At 48.0% G+C, this 17,726-nt stretch overlaps 1 protein-coding gene across 2 annotated transcripts in view; it reads left to right on the top strand.

The window, feature by feature from the left end:
* Window positions 1-402: 402 nt before the first annotated feature.
* jarid2b (jumonji, AT rich interactive domain 2b) overlaps window positions 403-17,726 on the top strand; it is an 85,297-nt gene continuing 67,973 nt past the window's right edge. Inside the window, exon 1 of one of the 2 annotated variants that reach the window (XM_035528955.1) lies at window positions 403-914. In XM_035528955.1, the coding sequence (XP_035384848.1) occupies window positions 870-914 (45 nt within the window). In that variant the 5' untranslated portion in view covers window positions 403-869. Of the gene's footprint in view, window positions 915-4,959; window positions 5,035-17,726 lie in introns of those variants that run through there. The other variant, XM_035528956.1, reaches the window with a different exon arrangement.

Genomic DNA, 17,726 nt, shown 5'->3' with positions numbered 1-17,726 from the left:
TAAATTTAATTTCATGTAATTAAAAAAAAAAAACGGAATACAATAGGCTGCCTATTTTGTCTTTTACCACTACATGGATAGTTAACTAAGTACAAAACAACAACAGAATAAAAAGGGCGCCCTGCCGATTTGTTCAAGCAGACGTCCAAAAAAATTACAGATAAGGAAAACATCTAACATTCCCGGGAATACAACTACATGTAACGGTTTTTTTTTAATCGCAAAAGAGCATCCAGTCTACGGCCAGTTTAGCGTCAAACACAACTTTATTCAGCTGTTGGTTAGGAGGGGTATTTTCCCTCGGTCCCTAATATGGCAGTCCTTTTAAAGTTCCCGCTGCGAGTGCGGTAGGTGTGATAGGCTGAGTCTAGGGAAGAAAGAAGCGAGTCTCGGTCAGAATAGCTGTGGCACTGGAGAGTTCACGCCATCGCTCACTGGCTCCAGCCAAAACGTGACCACAAAGCTTTTTTACGTTATTTATTTCATGCCCTTTGGTAGTCCTTTCTGAAGAAGATGTGACTTTCACCTAGACACTCAGAATACACGCTCGTTTTTAGCGCCGGGATATGCAACCACCAGGCTGGTTTACCCATGGAAGTTATTGTTGCGATTTGTTTTTAACTATGCTATGCCGAAGTGTTGTTTTTGTTTTGTCTTTTCCCATTCATCATGGACCACTGATTTAGGATTTATTGACAATTCAAAATTTCACAAGGAAGTAACAACTGAAGGGGAGTTCGGCTCTGCGAGCAAGCGAACTACAGACCGGGGATTTAAATCGTTTTTGGCTTGCACCGGAGGAAAAAGAGAAGCAAAGAAGGACATTCATGCGGCGATTCTCCCCGTAGCGAAAACGTTTGGATTGCAGGATGAGCAAGGAAAGACCTAAGAGAAATATTATTCAAAAGAAATATGTAAGTTTTTCCCTTATTTCTATATTTGAACGCGACGCGTTGACCTTTAAGTTTGAGTTCGCTTGCCTGTGCTGAATTTATGAAAAATGCATAAACTTCGATCACGGGTTAGCCGTCTTGTTTTTGTAAAAGCTAGACTTTGATCCTGGGATGAACTGTATTGCGTGTTTGAAAATAATATAACACTGTAAAAAAAAAAAAGGCTTTTCAAGTTTCATACGCATCGATTCTATTAGGTGTTTCTCCCGGTATCTACCGATTCTATGTGTTGGTTTATACCACGCAGATGCGCCGTAACAGAACTTGGTGAAATCCTTACATTGTATTTAATGGTAAAAAATCAAATCCCACTAGAAACATAATTGTTGCCAGAACGGCTTTGTTTGCTTCGGTCTCTTTCAAAGCTGAGGGAACAGCCATATCGCTCGGGGCTTTTATTCCGGGTTCCGTTTCCCTAAACCGACCAGGCACGCTCGATCTGCAGAAATAAAATAAATATGCAGCACTGTGTACATAAATGGGACACTGACCTCAGTCTGTTTGCATCGTCTCCATCGTTTTGGTTTTGTTTTTTTGGGGGGTTTTTTTTTTGGCGTGGTTGCTTGAGAATAGACTTGGGTGTAGCTAACCCGTTTGCCGGGAGGTGCTGTGTGTGGACTGGCCTCTCTTATTTTCTCAGAACAAGGGGGAGCGTTCACGTTGCCGCTATTGCACAGTGACGAAAATGCCCTAACTTTAAACATATCGAAAGTTCAACGATGCACGGACTGTACATCCAATGCTGCGCGTGTCGTGCAGCGTCTGACCTCTGATATTGCAGCAACACGCGGGGCTCCGCAGAGGCAGGATTTCGGCTCACTGACGATCTCCCTCCCTCGGAGGAGACCTGGCGGTTAATCATTAAAACACACGACCGCTCCTCGATGCTCCGTTTGCGGCATGTTGAGGTCCGGTTAAGCACTATGTCGTTTGTGCGCCTCTTTTTGAAAAGGTTGAATTTCTAGACGCATTGCAGAGGTTCGCGCGTACCGGACCGGCCATTTAATCGCACAAGCAGCGCAGGCAATCGTCAAACTTTCTAAAGCACCGATCAGAGGCGTATGGGATGACCGTCTCTTTAAACTTTTGTTTAGGTCACTTTTCTTGTGTGCAGAATTGATCAAGACCAGCATAACAAAGCCTTCGTCGAGCCAGCTGTGTAACCTCGACTCGGTTAACACTGAAAGATCGGGGGGGGTCTTCGCATTACTTGTCCAGGATGTTTCGTCGTTCTTGAGCAGAGTTTTCAGATATTTATTCTTAGATTTTATTCACTATTCATGCTACTGCCGTATGAGACCGTGTCTTTAACCCTTTCTAAATGTTGTCCCGCAGCCTTGGCTTTTAAAGGGTTATCCCGGGGAAGCGGTCACGTGCCTCCATCTTTAACTTTTCTGCGAGTCAGTCCACATTTTCAGCAGTTACTGTGTGACATCGTGTCATCCGTTTTTGTTGGTTTGTTTTGTTGGTTTGTTTTTGCTTTGCAGCTTCGTTTGTCGTTTTTGATTTCCCCTGTTAAGAGCTGGCAGCAGCTTGGTTATAAGTGTGAAGGTAATGATGATATACGAGCGTGAGTTGGCGACACTGCGAGGAGCGACTGCACATCGGTCGACCTTTTACGCTTTACGCTGCACCTAAGCGCTGGAGATGGATGTCCAGCTGCCTTTCGTAAAGTGTCTCTCAAATACGATGGTGACCATCGTATGAGAACTTGGCTTTGCTGTCTATCTCGGAGTTTTCCCCCCCCCCCCCCCTTTTTTTTTTTTTTTTTTTTTTTTAATAACCATTGATCTTGCTGGCTTTTTAGTGCTGTTTTAAATACTGATTAGCGGGACCTTTTCCTTTTTTTTTTTTTTTTTTTAATTTTAATTTTTTTACATTTTTTTTGCAAGTGTGTGGTACACATTACCATGTAAAAATGACATCTAACCACAAATGTCAAATGTTTAGTTAAAATCTCTGAAATGGAACATGGAAACAGCTTATTTTAATTTTCTAATATACATGTTAATACATACAACGAGATGACCGTTTAAGTCTTTGTTATGGTAACCTTTATTATGGTAATAGAATGATAAGTCACAATAAGCAGAAAGGCTTTCATCTTTTACTGTTTGAAAATCACAGAGAGAGTTTTTTTGCTTTGTTTTGTTTTGTTTTCCTGTTATTGAGCCATTTTGACCAGTTGTGTGGGTGTAGTTTGTAACGGTGGTGTGTAAGACGTGGCCGGCCTTGTCGTGTCTCAGCGGTGCACACGGAGCCATGATCAAAATCTGGTCAGACTGAAGCAGACGATCAACAAAAACACGGAGGAGGAGGAGGTGTCCCGTGAGGTCCTATCCTTCCCCCACTTCACCACACAAATCCTGCTCCTTCTAATTTAACCTCCCCCTAATTAGCGTAAGACAATTATACACGCTTGGCTTCACTATATCCCGGAGAACAAGAGTGCAAGTTGTATTGTCGTCCCCCCCAATCTCTGATGTGTTGTGAATGTTATTAAAATTCATCTGTAGGGACGATGGCTGATAAACGCTAGTGAGGAAATGGAATTTGGTGACCTGGATTGCTGGACATGTTAAAAGGAGAAGAAAGTTAGTGACCTCCTGTAATGGCCATCATGGACGAGGCTGTCTCTCTGCGCTCGGGCCTAGGTGACCTCTCACAGGGTTTATTTTTAAGTGATATTTGAGAGACGAGGAGAGTTGCACCGCTTTGGAGCGGACGCTCGAGTAACAAATGCAGGCCTCATGGTGGTCTTGGTCAAGGCAGTGTCCTGTTGAAGTCAACGTGGCACACACAGACGGGCCGTTTTCTCTCTCTCTTTCCCTCCCTCTCTCCGGGCTCAGCCGGTGTCGGACTCCGATTCACGGCCGTGTTGTGGCGGGACAACCCCAGCTGCTGCGGGGGGCCTTTGCAAATGTAAAGGAGCTGTCAGAGTTTGTTTCAACAGGCGCACAACTGATGAGGGCCGAGTTGAAAAATCCACTGCTGTGTGTGTGCAGCACAAAAAGAGGAAACAAAACTGGAGTGCTTGGCCACGCCCCCACCCCCCACCAACCCCTCCTGTGACATCGGCTCTCTCTCCTCTCACCCTGCAGCTTTACAATGTAAATGTGGCCACTTGGGCCATTTGTGAGGAGAAAGCTGTGTGTGTGTGTGCGCGCGCATGCCAGTGCCTGCCCTTAGCTCCATACGCTTCATTTAACCCTCTGTTTTAATGCAAATGGTCTTTTTTAAAGATCTTTTTATTTTATTTTTTGTGCATATAAAAGGGTGTGACCTGGCGAAATTCATGGACCAAACCTCAGGAGTGCAGCTATTGTTCAGGCTGGGGATACACACATTGCTGGATTTGAGCTCATTTCACTCACATTGCTTGGTTGACTCTTTTTCACCAGAAGGTTTTCTTTTAGCAAAAGTGCTTGGTGCATGCAGCCTTTTCCTGCCTTAACCCCCTTTTTTTTAGACTATCGGTGATGTGCAAAGACTTAATTAAATTGTTTTTCGCTCGTGATGAGGTGATGATGGCTTGTGTAAATCTAATCTTGGAGTCTAATCTTAGAGTGCTCTTTAGATAATTCAATAAAGAAGGAGTAAAATGCAAGGTAAAATTATTACATTAGCTTGGCTGCCAAAGTGCATGTAAAACAGAACTTGAGGTGTGTGTGTGAGTGTGAGATTGAATGTTGGCTACGCTGACTTGCAGTGCTAGAAGGCAGTGTATTCTGGCAGCCCAGGTTCTTAGGGAAATTTAGATATTTATTTTTTCCTTTCTTGTTGTTGTTGTGGTGTTTTTTTTCTTCCCTTTCTTGTCTGGCTCTTTTGAGCTACTTCCAGAAGCCTTGTGCCAGCAGACAGTGTTCCACTCTAGCATGTCACCTGACGTTCTGTGGCTGTCTCTGTGCAGAGCCTGCTGCCGGCTGCCGGCTCTCCCCACAGATGCTCTGGGGCTGCTCTGTCTTGAGTCTGATAGCCGCCGTGCCACTGCTCTGTGGCTTACACAACACGGCCTTCGGTATCTCAGCTCTCACCGTCTCACATGACCTGCCATGCCTGGGAGCAGAGTTCTTCAGTCAGCGTGAGACTGTGCCACAGAGCACATACACACACACACACACACTTAGCTGCATATAAGGACATGTTCACATAATGTGAGATGTTTCCTCTGTTGGCATAAAACCAGGTGTGTGCTGATTTTGATGCGTGCTCTGGCTAGAGTGCTGTTCTCGGGAGGAATTCCCCCCCCCCCCCCTTCCTCCCCATGTTAGAAGCTAAATACATTTAAATTGTAAAGTGAATAACTTCAATTCAACAATTTAACTGAGATTCTGGGGTGTTAAACACTGCTCAAGTGAACAATAAAACACAATGCCCAATGGCTGTAGAAACGTTTCTCCCCCTAACCACCCTAACCCTCACTTTTAAACCCCTTCCTTCCTTCCTTCCTTCCTTCCTTCCTTCCTTCCTTCCTTCCTTCCTTCCTTCCCTCCTTCCCTCCCTCCCTCACTGGTAACACAATCTTGTCCCACATACAGTCAGTCTTCTCAGCAACACTGTCCCCTTAGAGACCTCTGATTGTGCCACGGTATTTAGTTTTGTCGCTGTGCAGCTGCAGTACAGCCTGTGATCGCAGACCTCCGGGTCACGTGGCGTCCCGGCAAGTACGTGCAGCCGTGTCTAGGTGCCGTGGCTTGCGGCGAGCTTTGCGCTCGATCGGGTGGACCCCTCCTGTGTCTTACTGTCGGGGGCGCACTGGTGAACTGCTGGCTAGCGCTTTGTCGACCGTGACCGCACATGGTGATATCAGTCAGAGCCAAGTGTTTACAGTAATGAGGATGTAGTTTGCACAGTAGTCTTTTCAGGTTTAAAATTGCACGTGCATTTGCAAGTGTGTGGGCGTGTGTGTACAAGCAAGCTCGTGTGCGAGCGCGCGATGGGGAGATGCTAGAGCTGCAGGGGATGTGAGCATGCTCTGTGTTTGGGCGGGGGGTCTGGACATGCTCACTGGGTGTGCAGCAGAGGCCGGGGGGCAGAGTGGGCCCCTCACAGACGCTGACAGGGAAGGAATTTTGTCCAAGCTTTGAGACAGCGGTTAGGGCCGCACTGTTCGGCACAGCAGCAGCGTATTGTTGGTCTGACAGGTGGGCTGAGCGTGTGACCTCGTGTTAGCAGAGCAGCCATGGCCACTGCTCTCGGCACGGGAATATTTACATTGTGTGCGGAGTAGAGAGAGTAGGAATGCGAGAGTCTCTGTATACAGTATTAATCATCTGTTTGGCTGCCGACTCCTTAGTTACATGTGCTTGGCGCTCGTTCTGCCTGCCCGCTCATCTCACTTTTTTTTTTTTTCCCCCCGGTTTTTTTCCCCTTCTTGTTTTGTTTTTCTGGGCCAAAAGAAACACTGGAAACTTTTCTTCTTTCCCTTCGCGCACCCGGACATTCAAGCGCGTTGACCTTCCTCCGCGCTAGCTTCGCTACCACGTTCTCACTTAGGATTCCCCACATTTAAGAAGCTCGCGTTTCCGCGCTGCTGACCTTTGCGGAATCAGAAGACGCGCATTCGTTCATCGGAGGAGTGCAACACACAAAAACACACACTCGCCAGTTTATCAAATCACCCACTACGTACGCGCGCGCACCAAGGTAACTGGCTCCAATTAACGTCAATTGACGACTGTGTTAAGAATTTTAATTGGCTATTCACGTGCTCGCCTCAGATTTATGACATCATAAATGCATGTCTAATGAATATAGATGCGGCCTTCAATGGTCCGTATAATTGAGCATGGGGGTAAGTATTGTATCTCGCTCAACTAAATTCGGCTAATTTTTCTTGAGCTTTTATCAGGCATCTTGACTACTCCCACGTGCCTGCACTCATACTAATCAGTAGTTTTAGAATTAAATTATTTTATTTCCTTAAAGACCTTTTTGAATAGGTGAGATCTCATGACGGGACTCGAGGCGGAATAAATATATAATGGTTATACGCTTAAAAAAATAATTTGCTGTTAATTGAATTTGATTATATCTTATTTTCGCATAAATTATTGCTAAGGTCTGTGCTTGTTGCGATAACGCAACACGCAACGAGTTGCACAAGAAGAAGCGACTGGCAGACCGTAGGCTTTCCACGTTAAAGCGTTTAGTAACGATAAATCATCCCGTATTCCCGCTGTACAGTGCAGCTTTCGTCGGTAATGGGACATATTCGGAAACGACCCACGTGTGCAGACGCGCGCCAACGTTTACCAGGCGCGTCAGCAGAGACAGACATTTCATATTACTAAAAACTAAACAAGTCATCACTTTGGGTAAGTACACATTATTTATACCACCTAAAGACTGTTACCATAGTGACCAAAAAAAAAAATCGTAAAAAATTGGTCTAGCCACTATGTTTCCATAGCAACCATCATGGTGCCAGAACACACACACACACACACACACACACACACACACACACACACCTTTTCTGAATCTGCACTTGAGTGTCTGAAAATAGTGGCATTTGGCTGGCAGGAATAGGCCATAATGAGCTCTGCCATGTGGGGTGGGGGTGTCAGCATGTCTGGCTACTCAGGCCTGAATCAGCTACTCTGCAAACAGGAGAACCGTTCAGGAGGCTAGAGCCAGTCCCCTCACACCAAACACGCACTGCACACTTCACCCCTCAGCCTCACCCGAACATCTCTGCACAGCTAAGCACAAATTCAACTTTCTAACCCACCAACGAACTTTTTGTAGTCCTGTGTAACCCTGCCTCCTCCAACGTCTGTTACTTCTTCTACATGTATGCACCCTGATGCTGCCGTACGTGGTTTGTGACCCATATACTGCCTTCTGAGTTTGACACAAACGCGACCTTTTCCAGTAAAGGGCTGCTGATGTACACACACACACACAGGCTTTATTTGTTTTTCAGATGTTAGTCAGCCCTTTTTGCTCCAGCGCTTCTACTTTTCTAAAATGAATTGTCATAAATTCTGCTGAGCATTTGGCCCAAGCATCATTGTTATTCACAGATTGTGTGTGTGTGTGTGTGTGGGTGTGTGTGGGTGGTTGGAAAGGAAGAGGCCTTAAAATGGCGTCTCACTCGCATGCAAGTGGCCTGTGAAGGAGACGCACGCACGCACGCACGCACGCAGTGTGTCGGTATCTGTGCCCACACGCTGGAAAGATAAAGGTCGCTGTTTTTTTCTTTACACCAGGAGAGACATTTTCCCAGAGTCTCTTGAGGTGAAGTGTGAAGAATGTAGTGTTCGGTCCCACCGCCGCCTCTCCTCCTGCCGCATACATTTGTTTGTGTGTGTCAGGTGAGAAAGCGAGAAATCCTTCCTTATCTTTATTCTTTGCGTGATTTTTTTTATTTATTTATTTTTTGTTATTTTTTCTTTTAAAAAAATACATTAAGTAAACCTACACTCGGTGCAGCTCACAACATGTGCATGTGTGTGCTTGTGTATGATGTCTCATGTTTGTCCCTTGTCTGGCCCCCTCTCGTCAGAGGTTGGCAATGAGACAGGACCCAACACCTGGCCCTGTGTAAGAGGTCAGCAATCGCTCCTCTGGACACTCTGGGGCCTGTAGTTTCTGTGCCTGTAGTTCTCGTTCAGTTTAACTTTGCAGACTCTGCTACTGCACATCCTTTTTGCTTTGTGTGGGAGTGTGCATGTGTGGCATGTTGGAGAATGCACTTTGTGTGTGCGCGTGTGTATGGGGACAGCACGCTAGTGACACGGCCTCACTGTAGTGAGCCAGCCTGCGAACTCCTGTCTGTTCTGCTGCACGTTTGGCCCACGCTGGCAAAGTTGCTGGCGATCACTATCTGTCTGTTTACCACCCTGCCAGGGAGTGTGTTGATTTAACCCCGTCCAGCCCACTGCCACCCAGTTTCCATCCACTCAGCAGCAGCACTACCCCACTATTGTCGTCCCCTGTTGGTGGCTAACTCATGTTTTCTGGCCGCATGCAGTTTAAGGACGTGTCCCGCCCCCCTGGGTGCGGCAGCATGCTCCAGAGCATTGCAAAGACCAAGTTTTTATTCACATCTTGAAATCCACAATAGCAAGAGTGCTCTCATGACACCATACATGTGGGACAGCCAATCTGAGCAGCTGTTTCACAGTACCAGATTCCTCTTGCCACACTCCGGGCCTGTCTGATGGTGCTGTCGCCATGCCCTCTGGTGCTGGCCATCTCCAGCTGGTTTTATGGGGTCTGAGTGTATTGCTCCAGCCTCCCTCAGCTCGATTTGCAAGTCCCCCAGTGACCTGTGTGACGGACGGCGCCTGTTAATCATGCTGGCCAAGCGGGGATATGCATATACTCAGACTCGCCCACAAACACAAACCAGAGTTCATCCACAGTTTGCCAGTGTTCTCTCTCTCACACGCACGCGCGTAAACACACGCACCCTCGCTCACAGAACCTCAGCTCCGTCATGTTTGTGTTATGCTGGGAGATGCTGGAACCCCTGGTGTGCTCTGTGACCCAGGCCTGATTTTGCTGTGATTTCTCTCCACGCCGTCATGGTTATTTCAGCTGTGTTGACCATTTATTTAGCATTTTTCTTCAGCCGACATCACTGACGGCCCCGTAATTAAAGTTTCACCTAATATGATGTTTTTATTGGAGCATGTTCTCCACCATTTCAGGGCAACTTTCAGGGCCCCACGTCCCCGGCACCATGTTATCTTTTTGATGGCTTCAGCGGGGCATTTTTTTTTTTTTTTTTTTAAGGAAACTCAGAATTCATTGCGATTTATATTTAATTGTTTTTTTTGTTTTTTCCCTTCCCTGCTAGTCTCAGGAGATCAAAAGTGCATATGGCTGTGAAGTAAGTCTTTTGGGGTCGCCCTGAGGTGGGTGTGCAGGCTTATGACTGCCTCTTTCTCTCTGGCCCTCTGACCTCCACAGAAGACTGGAGTCTGGAGCTGTCCAGGGTGCGCGTATGTGTGCAGCCAGGCACTGGGCTCGCAGGATGGGTGCGAGTGTTTGCCTGCAGGGCAGTGTTTGGAGGACCACTGTGGCGCTTGGACGTGGTCCTGTGCATAGTAGCTCTAGAGGAGAATGACGGGGCACTAAAGAGGAATTTTGTGTCTTATCTGAATCCTGACCTCTCTCACGTGCTCTCTCTCTCTCTACCTCCCTGTTCATCTTATGCATCTCCCCATGCATTTCCTTTCTTTCTGTTCTTTAAGCTTGTGTGTGTGTGTGTGTGTGTTTGCACGAGAACCCTTTTTTAAAAAGAGTGTGTTTTGTAAGAGCAGATGTACGGGTTTAACGGTCAGTTCAGCCATGCATGGCTGTGTAGGCACACCCTGTAAAACGAGAGGCCTCAACCTCGGTTAGGAAAGGTGCTGTCTACTGAGAACGCTCTACCTGTCTTCCCTGTTGGAAACCACCTTCCTTACCCATATGCACAATCAACAGCAATCTATCGGTGATTTCCGTCAGCACGTGTGGGAGCGTGCACGTTTTTGTTCTCCTCTTTTCCATTGCAGATTTTGTCCATCAGTTGAGCACCTCCGTATGCCTCCTTGCTGGCTGGCAGAAATCTTGATTTGATTCGATTATTTCAACAAATTAAATTGGGTAAGGCATATAAGGGGCGTCAGAATGTCCAATGTTCCAGAGCAGTGATGCGGGTATAATAATTAGAGCAGTGAAATCTGAGAGCTTTTTGTTCCTGCTTCCACCCCAGGGGTGGGTGTGTGTGTGTGTGTGTACCAGTATGAATGACCCTCTCCAGGTGCTGAGAACAGTGTGAAGAGCCACTTCAAGTTCCGAAGGAAAAAACATATGAGCGTGTGTGTACTACTCTGAAGAGTAACTTCAGGAATGACTGCATGTTATACCTGCTACACAAAGAACGAAAATGTAGTATAAAAGATGAGAAGTTTTATGCATCAGGATAAAAGGGAGAGAAGTGGGACTTGCATACCCCTCTAAAAGGTGTACAGCCCCACACAGCCGTATGTGCGGGAGCAGAATTTAAGATGGCTTCTGTTGTTAACACCTCTCTCGGCAGAAGGGGCCTCTCTTTGTTACCTCATGTAGTGAGGGGAGGAGGGAAGCCTGGAGCAGAACAGTGATCACACACTCTCTCTCTCTCTCTCTCTCTCTCTCTCTGTCTCTCTCACACACACACACACACACCTCTCCTCTCTCTCTCTCTCTCTCTCTCTCGCTCTGTCTCACACGTACACACATGCACGCAAACACTCTCTCTCTGTCTCTCACACACTCACACGTACACACACTCTCTCTCTCTCTCTCTCTCTCTCTCTCTCTCACACGTACACACAGGAAATGTCCAACACTGAGCATCACAATGCTGACAGTTTAGTTGCTTTTCTTTTTTTTTTTCACACCTTCACCCTTTTAAACACATTTTCCTCTCTTACACAGAATTTGATGAGCAAAAACTAGGTCAGAACAGAGATCTCATTCAGCTATGGTTGTGTGTGTGCTGAGCAGGTACAGAGGGACGTGTACGGTGGAGAACACCGCTGCCTCTGAGGGAAGATGAGCAGTGTAGTGCTGCTGTTGGGGAGCGCTAGAGAGGACTCTGGGCAGAGCCACGATGCCGGCTGGCCAGAGCCTCTGATTGGTGTTCCTTGGCTGAGAGCAGCCCTGACAGTTGTGCTGGAGCTCCCTCAGGCTTTGTCTTGCCTTTAACTGAACTGGAGCTTGTGATTGGCATGGCAACAGAGCTCGCCCTCGGCCTCGAACCCCACACGGGGCTCTCACCTCTCTGAGGTGACGCCTGTGGGTTGGGATCCACAATGAAGGCCTTAACGACGAGAAGGGATCTGTCCAGCTCAATGTTAGCTGGAGCTACATGCCTGGAAGCCCAGCTCTCGCAATGCTTTCTTGCCTTCCTAGCATGTCAGGCCTAAAAGGCTGTTTTAGTGTTGTCTTGACTGGCCCCAGTGTGCCAACTCAAGGGGGTGTGTGTGTGTGTGTGTGTGTGTGTGTGTGTGTGTGTGTGTGTGTGTGTGTGTGTGTGTGTGTGTGTGGGGTTGTTTTCCCCTTCACTGGGCAAGTCTTTCTGTTTAGCTCCACACCATCTGCCTGTATTAAAGATTCTTTACACAGCCATGAATATTGTTTATTCACTTTATTTGGCTCCTGTCTGCAAATCCCAAAAAAAGTGTTTGGAGTTCCAGAACTTCATGCTTCAGAATGTCATGAGCTAATTCATAAGATTACCCGGTTTAATTCAGTGCTCCCAGTGCATCACTGGGGGAGATGAGTGTGTGATGGGTTCGTTGGTTTAGTGTTCCTAAATGAGTGCTGAGCCACAAACCCCCCAAAATATTCTGATGCCTCCATCACCATAGAGTGCTGTGCTTCCTCACACCACATTGACAATTTCATGTTTTTCTCCTCTCGTGCTCCGTCTGTCCCTCTCATCCTTGGGCTTCTTTCTTTCTTTCTTTCTTTCTTTCTTTCTTAGGCCCTTGTGCTACTGGCCTACTCTGTTCTCCAGTTGCTAGCGTGCTCATGCTGCTCTGAAAATTCCGCCCCGGCTGCGTAACGGAGCCGGAGAGCCTGCGCAGGGCCCAGTTCTCAGTACTGCTGCCTGGGTTTCCCCCTCCCCTGTGCCGTTTTCCTTTCGTCTCTCTCTGTGACCTCTCTGTTTACTGTCACTACTTCCTCTCAGAGGGGTGACTCACCCTTCCCCCAATCTCTCTCTCTCTCTCTCTCTCTCTCTCTCTCTCTCTCTCTCTCTCTCTCTCTCTCAAGCTCCAGGGTGACCTGGGAAGCCCCGGAATTAGCCAGCTGTTCTTGCGGATGTAGGAGAAGGAGGTCAGGCACAGGTGGAGGGCCCTCCCCACTCTCACTCTGCTGTGGCCCCTGCTCTGACACAGGGGACTCTGCCAGCGCATCAGTACAATCCCCCCTGGATACCTGCCACGCACTGGGCTAGGCAGAGAGCTCCTCTAATTCTGTAGTCATTCCTTTTGAAGATTTCAACCACATTTTGCACGTGTGTGTGTGCGCGCGTGAAGTGGGGAGTTACGTGAAGGCAGTCCCCGATATTTCATTCACACCAGGGAAATGGGGGTTTCCCCTCCATGCACCCAATCACGGCTCAGGCCTTTAACAGGAAGCCGAAGAGACTGATCTGAGAGCAGTTTCACTTTGACCGCCTGGGGAGAGAAAGGCAGCAGTAGGGTGACCAGCCGTGGGGCAAGAGCCTCGGGGAAGACTGTTCCACCATTCCAGGCCATACCATGCCCCAGCTTGCTGTCGATCTAGGTCGCACCGCACCATACGGCACCGGGCTCTGCGTACGTGCTCATAGGCCTTGTGCACTCTAGTTTGATGCAGTGGAAATTGGGGGGTGTCTCGTTTCCTCTCTACCACTGCTTCAGTGCTCTGAGTGTGCATCTCTGGCAGCGTCTGCGATAGACCAAGGTAACAGAGCGTGGGTGGGATCTGTGTGTGTGAGCATGCATACATGCGGGCATGTGACGTGCCTGGCATGGCATGGAACCTTTTTTTTTTGTTGTTTTTTTGTTTTTGGCAATGTTTTGCGGAGAGCGTGTGAGCGAGTTACACGTGTTTTGGTAGAAGCTGGTGATCAAAGGCTCCCCACACACAACAGAGCCATGGAATCTAATCAACACGCCTTCCTGCTTGTTCTTCTTAGAGATCGTCACCAAGGGGAATATCCTATACGCACGTCCATTTTCCAGCCAAAGTGGAAGTGCCTTAAATCGCTTAAAAGGAGCGTTTGAAAATAGATTTTGATTTTGGGTTAGACCAGTGCCCTCAACTGTAAATGCATATTATAAACGAACAATTAATGAATTTAATACAGAGACTTCAGAATACAGAATTTTGTATCAGTACTAATATAGCAGAACTTGGAGGTAAAAATAACAGTTTTTTTCCTCCTCCCAGTAATTGTGTGACATCACCGCTAGGCTGGGCTGGTGTTATCAGCTCCCTTCCTGTCCAGGGACTCTGCAGGATGTGGATTGGCTGCCACCAGCACTCTCTTTTCTGCACCCTTCCCACATGAATCTCCACCCCCACCCCACCCCGTCCGGACGATGCTCCTCTCTCCTCCTCTCCGCCTCCTTGCTGTCCTTATAGATCAGGAGGGGCTGCGTCACGTGTGGGTGACGAGCTCGGACAGCGTGAACACTGTAGCCGCTGTTCCCAGCAGAGGCGTGTACGGTTCCTGCTGCCAGATCGGGCGGACATCTGGTAGGGAAGGCTTTGCCATCGTATCTCATGTCCTCCACAGCCCCATGCCACTCAATAGGCGTGTGTGTGTGTGTGTGTGTGTGTGTGTGTGTGGGAGCCTGGCTGGCTCACGGCTTGTGAGCTGCTGCTCGAGTTTTGCCTCACAAAGGTGATGACAGAGATGTCCTGGGTGGAGGGGAGAATATTTTTGAATGTAGAGTATCAGAACAGCCAGCCTGCAACTGTAAATACCCCCTGAGAGGTGTGTTTGGAGGCAGGGCATATGACCAGCACTCTTTGACATCCTCAGGCTGTTTCCTCAGGTCCTGACACTGCTGGAGAGAGGTGGAGACCAACGGAGGATCGCTAAGCAATGGCTGTTGGGCCAGGCTTCTGCTGGGCTTTGACAGCAGCAGTTAACCTGTCCCTGGCCTCTCTGACCCCTTGCCTCTGAAACTGCTTGACAGGACGACACACTCCTCCACCTGTTATGGATGCTCTATCGCTCTCTCTTGCTCTCGGTACTGTCAGTAGAAGGCAGGCTCTGATGATTGTACAGAACCATTTTGGCTGGGTCAGGGACTACATCATTAAGAGCTTCAGTACATGTTGATGCACACTAAATGCTGCAGTTTAAAAATAAGACGCACTGCTCCATGCAGCTGAGCCGTCACAGTGCAGCACAGGGCGTCCCAATCCTGTTGCTCTTTCCAGCGTGAAACAGAGCTTTGCAGGTCAGCTTACCCTAACGCAGATGAGTGACTGGCTGCGTGTGTGTGTGTGTGTGTGTGTGTGTCCTCTTGCTGTCTGTTCCCAGTCCTTTGGACACGTCCGTTCCTCCTTTGTATTCTACGTTTATTTGGCTAGCGTCGGAGTTCAAAGACACCTTCCTACCTCGGGAATTTCTGGTATGAATGCTCTGAGCAGGGTGGTGTAGCCTGGATAACATTCTGAGTTCACCCTCATGATCACTGTTTAAACAGTCCCATTTCTGCAGCTGACATCTTAATAGTTTTTGTACAACATGTAATAAATCCCAGTCTTCTTCACCTGGGACAGTTGTTTTTGATCCTTTGTCTCATCCTTTGGGCTTGGTTTCATAAATAAGATTAATAGTTTTGGTAAGAAGGGTTGACTCCATTATAGAAATGTTTGGATGCAGTCTCGGCCATGGAATTTCAATTATTTGGCATGCACCTGTGTGTGTGTGTGTGTGTTGAGAGAAATGGGCTCGGTACCTTAAAGCGTGTGTGTGTTTTGTAAACAACTCCCCCTGTGCTTTTTGTGGGGACATTTATAGATGGGTTGTTTACTGGATCTCTGTAGCACATCAGGAGAGCTCTGGCCCCACCCTCACACCGCTGAGTGGGAGTGTCCTAATCAACCACCTGGGAAAGGAGGAGGCTTTGGAAGGTAGGCTGGAGGCAGACAGGAAGGAGCATGCAGTGATTGGGAGGAGTGAGTGATTTAGCGGAGGTTACAGCTGGCAGAGAGGTGGAGTTCTACATTCAGCTCCCCTGAATGTGGGGTGTGTTGGGCCTGGACAGAAGCCCAGTGGAACAGCTGGGCAGGCACGCACATACGCCTGCACTCACCAGTACGTGCACAGTCTCTCTTCTCTGACCTGCATTCTCTTTAGTCTTGGACTTATGAGTCGCTAATCCCACACTGTAAGTGTTCCCCACCATTTGACCGTTTTATAGCGCATGTGCGTGTCGGTGTTCTGTTAATGGTGCCCGTGTGAATGCCTGGCCCTGTCTGGGCTTGCTGCCACTGATGCTCCTGATCAGACATTGTGGATATGTGGCTCCCTCTTCTTGCCATGGTCTCAGTGAGTCTACTGTGTGTGTGTGTGTGTGTGTGTGTGTGTGTGTGTGTGTGTGTGTGTTAAAGGGCTGTGAGAGAAGAGAACTTCCTTACCATGCTCCCCTGCCCTGTTCCACTCTCGTGGGGGCTCTATAATTGGACACAAAAGCTTTCTGAGATTTGAATGGTGCGTGAGTCTCATGTCCACTAGTGCCAGCACACACATCTGCTCAGTCATATATTAAAGCAGCCGAGGTCAGGAGGCCGGTCACGTGCGCGTGGCATCTCGGTGATGAGTACCCCGTTTTGTTTTCCGTCCCGCGATGATCTGTGGAAAGTTCACATAGCGAGAGCGAATGCTCGCTTTTGCGCCCAGATGGGGAACTGCTAAAGCAGATGGTCCTCGGAGCTGGAGAACCTGTGTGGAGGCAAGGGTGTCGGGAGGAGGGCAAAAGGCATCTCTCCCTCTCTCTCGTTCCCCTCTTCGTTTACCCATAATCCTACAGGTGCGACATGGTTTAGTAAAGAACTGTTGGAGTCGTGCTAACATTAGGAATAATTTAGCTGCTGATTGATGCGAGTGTGTGCTCCCTGTCGAGCTGACTGTTTTCTTAGCAACTTGAGTGGCGGCTGCAAAGTGTATGAAGTGTTTTTGAGGTGTGTGTGTGTGTGCGAGAAACATTTTTCAAAGATTTTAGCAAGGCATGTGTTGCTCATGATCCGAGAAGTGTTATACCACGTCTAAGTTAATGAACTCTTCTGATGTTTCATCCACTCTTTTCTTTTCTTTTCTTTTCTGGGACTCTCTCTCGCGCGCGCACACACACGCTGTTCTTTCTCACACATTTTGCTTTCCTGGCCCCTGTGCACAGGAGACACAGGGTGACTTACGCACATACACCACTGTTTCTTCAGACTCCTGATTTTCTACAAGAGCACATAAAGACCCCAGTTCAGGCTGCAGGCCGGGGGTGTGTGTGTGTGAGAGAGAGAGATCCTAGCCCAGGAGACCATCCTCCAACCTACCTGCCTAATCAAAGTTGATGTTTTTAAACAGGTGCAGAAAGTTTAATGATAAGGTTTCCTTTTCATGCTAATGAGAACTCTGCACTTTGAATCTGGTACGTGTTCTCTCTATGGCATTCACAAATCGCGCGTGTGTCTGCGTGCCTTCAGGGGGGCGTGCTTGCATGCATGTGAGGGCACACATGTTTAAGTGTGTGTTCAGTGTAATTTTAATTATGTTGACATGATTCCTTCTGAAGGAACTGACAATGTGTGGACATGCACACTGCACATACAGACACACCTGCTGTGCTGTGGTGTCACGAGACCTGTCATCAGTACATGGCTTCCGCTGCTGGGACAGGATGTTCTGATGACCTCTCTGGGTGTCTGTCTGCCTTATTAAGTCCAACACACACACAGCATCAAACTCCTTTTTTTTTTTTTTTTTTTTTAAATCTTACTCGTGCATTAAAATCTGAACACGCACACCATTGCCTCTAGTCGAGCTGCTGCAGGATCAGGGGTGAGGTTTAGGGGCACCCTGAGCTCAGGCTGAGTGGGATGCAATGGGAACCACTCCACTGCCGGAAGGCCGAATGACTTCTGAAGCACGATATTGAACCATAAAATGAAGCCTTCCATGAAACCATTACAGCAGACATGCAATTTGGCTCTCAGCAGATGTACTGGGTCACCCCTCGGAATCAGATCCACTGGCCTGCCCTGCGTGTATGTATTTGTTCTGTGTGC

The sequence above is a fragment of the Electrophorus electricus genome, chromosome 8, assembly GCF_013358815.1.
Source record: "Electrophorus electricus isolate fEleEle1 chromosome 8, fEleEle1.pri, whole genome shotgun sequence".
NCBI lineage: Eukaryota > Metazoa > Chordata > Actinopteri > Gymnotiformes > Gymnotidae > Electrophorus > Electrophorus electricus.
Note: the sequence above shows the minus strand (reverse complement) of the source record. Positions and strands in the feature narration are given on the sequence as shown.